Source organism: Sesamum indicum, linkage group LG10 (assembly GCF_000512975.1).
Source record: "Sesamum indicum cultivar Zhongzhi No. 13 linkage group LG10, S_indicum_v1.0, whole genome shotgun sequence".
Classification (NCBI taxonomy): domain Eukaryota; kingdom Viridiplantae; phylum Streptophyta; class Magnoliopsida; order Lamiales; family Pedaliaceae; genus Sesamum; species Sesamum indicum.
Genome location: NC_026154.1, coordinates 12,091,208 through 12,093,220, shown reverse-complemented (window position 1 = coordinate 12,093,220; position 2,013 = coordinate 12,091,208). Strand labels below are relative to the sequence as shown.

Sequence of the window (2,013 nt, the reverse complement as noted above, 5' to 3'; positions counted from 1 at the left end):
GGGTGTGGAATTTGCCCGGGGGGGGGCGGCCGCTGCAGCCAGCGCAGCCCCCGGCTTAGCATTGGATCGGATCGCCCCCGTACCGAATAATTGCGGCAACACCCTACCCATTGACTTAGTTCTATTGTTATTGCTGGCAGGACCAGCAGCTGAACTGTACTTATCGGACTCAACTAACGCACTCGAGTGTGAATGCGGCCATCTCTGGTTTCTAGAACTACGAACACCAGTTGAAACGTATTCGTCGTCTTTCAGGATTAGACGCGAGTGCTGGTGAGCAGAGTAGGAAGTGGAGGGGGAAGAAGGAGGAGAAGGAGAGGAGGAAGAGTAGTTGAGGAGGATTTCGTCGACCGTGCGGTAGTGGCGATCAGGGGAGTTCTCATCGGAAATAATTTCCCCATGCGATTGAAGAAGCCAGTCGAGATCTACTGCCGATGACTGCTCCATAAGCATAGCGATTGTCGTCTTCTCTCCCGAAGAGTCCTTCCTACACTGTAAGTTCTGATGCAAATTCCAGTGGCCGCTCACGCGACTCCTCATAAATCATTCATGGGTCTGGTCAAGATTTCCGTATTCCCAGCTACACACGACCCAGCCCATCTATCAAATTAGGCCCAGTTTACGAACCGCAATTAAATAGGGCCTCTATAAATCTTCACACCCTACTGGCTGCTACACGTGAGAATGTATAGTTTCATTCTTATAAAAATAATTTAATTAAAAAAAATTGTTTAATTATTATATATCAATAATAAGTTAATTGATAATTTTTTTTATTAATATCAGTAAAATCGATAAATATTAACTAATGAATTATTAATTTGTTAAAAGGAAATAAATGTTATGGATACTAAATATAATTTATCAAATCACAAAAAAATTACGTGTAATTACACCAAATATCAAGGGAGACGGTTTAATTATCCTTATGATTAATAAAGAATTTAGGAAATTTTGTTTTTTTGGGTAAATAATTATATAATATAATGAATATGGATTTTATTGTTATATTTGTAAGTTAACAATCTTTATTGTTATATTGTTCTGATGAATAGTGTAAGTATTTATTTATGGCATAGGCGTTTGTTGTGCTTACTGCTTATTTTAAATGGTATTATAACATCACAACAAATACACACAAATCGCATGGTTAAACCCGTAGAGTTGGGCAGCATATAGATTGGCAGCTATGAGACCAATTTATGAGAGCCAATTTGAAATGTTCTAAGTCGAGAACCTTAAGACAGGGTATCGAGAGTGCCATAGAAACATGCACTATGTTTTGTGGTGTTGTGTTTCATTAGTGGGAGATGTAGATTGTTTCTGTAATTTTAGTGGGTTGGTTGGCAAGGTAGCTAACTGAATTGACTCGCGAGCATCGTCGTATGAAAATCCTTGAAGGCTTGGTCGATATGACTGGAATTCTTGATTATAATAATATGGGATTAGTCCTCGAACTTGAGGAATCATTACAATCGAATGCATAAGAGGACTGTATTTTGGATTTGACGAAAAGTGATCGTGTCTTTTGATATGGTCATTATAAGATTTGTTTAAAGCAGTCGGAGTATGTAGTGAAGATAATGGATTTCAAGAATATTTGACAAAATGCCTCTTATGCACTCTGAGATGGTTTTGACTCTTTAAGTTTTTAGCTAAAGCGATTGATTGAGTAGCTAAGGTTCCATAGGTCGGAGCAATACAGTAAAATGCATCTAGAGTATGAAGCATAATTGTCCAATCAAGAATGAGAACTGACGCACAATTTCATATCCTAGATTAAGATTGGGAGACGATCGATGGAAGTACCTATTAGAATAGGTGATCATAAAGCCAATTGAATTGACGGTTTTGAGAACTATGTATCAATCTTTATTAAAGTAATATTGTCCTGATGAATATGGTAAATATTCATCCTTGACATATGGGTCTGTTGTGCTTACCGATTGTGTTAAACATCGCATTAACGTCATAATAGGTGTCCATAGACTTAGATAACTCATGTGGTTGGGC

At 38.1% G+C, this 2,013-nt stretch overlaps 1 protein-coding gene across 2 annotated transcripts in view; it reads right to left on the bottom strand.

Moving 5' to 3' along the window:
* The window catches only part of LOC105172787 (vacuolar protein sorting-associated protein 8 homolog), a 12,298-nt gene extending 11,767 nt beyond the window's left edge, over nt 1-531 (bottom strand). Inside the window, exon 1 of one of the 2 annotated variants that reach the window (XM_020697115.1) lies at nt 22-531. In XM_020697115.1, coding sequence (XP_020552774.1) covers nt 22-453 — 432 coding nt within the window. In that variant the 5' untranslated portion in view covers nt 454-531. The remainder of the gene's footprint in view (nt 1-21) is intronic. The other variant, XM_020697114.1, reaches the window with a different exon arrangement.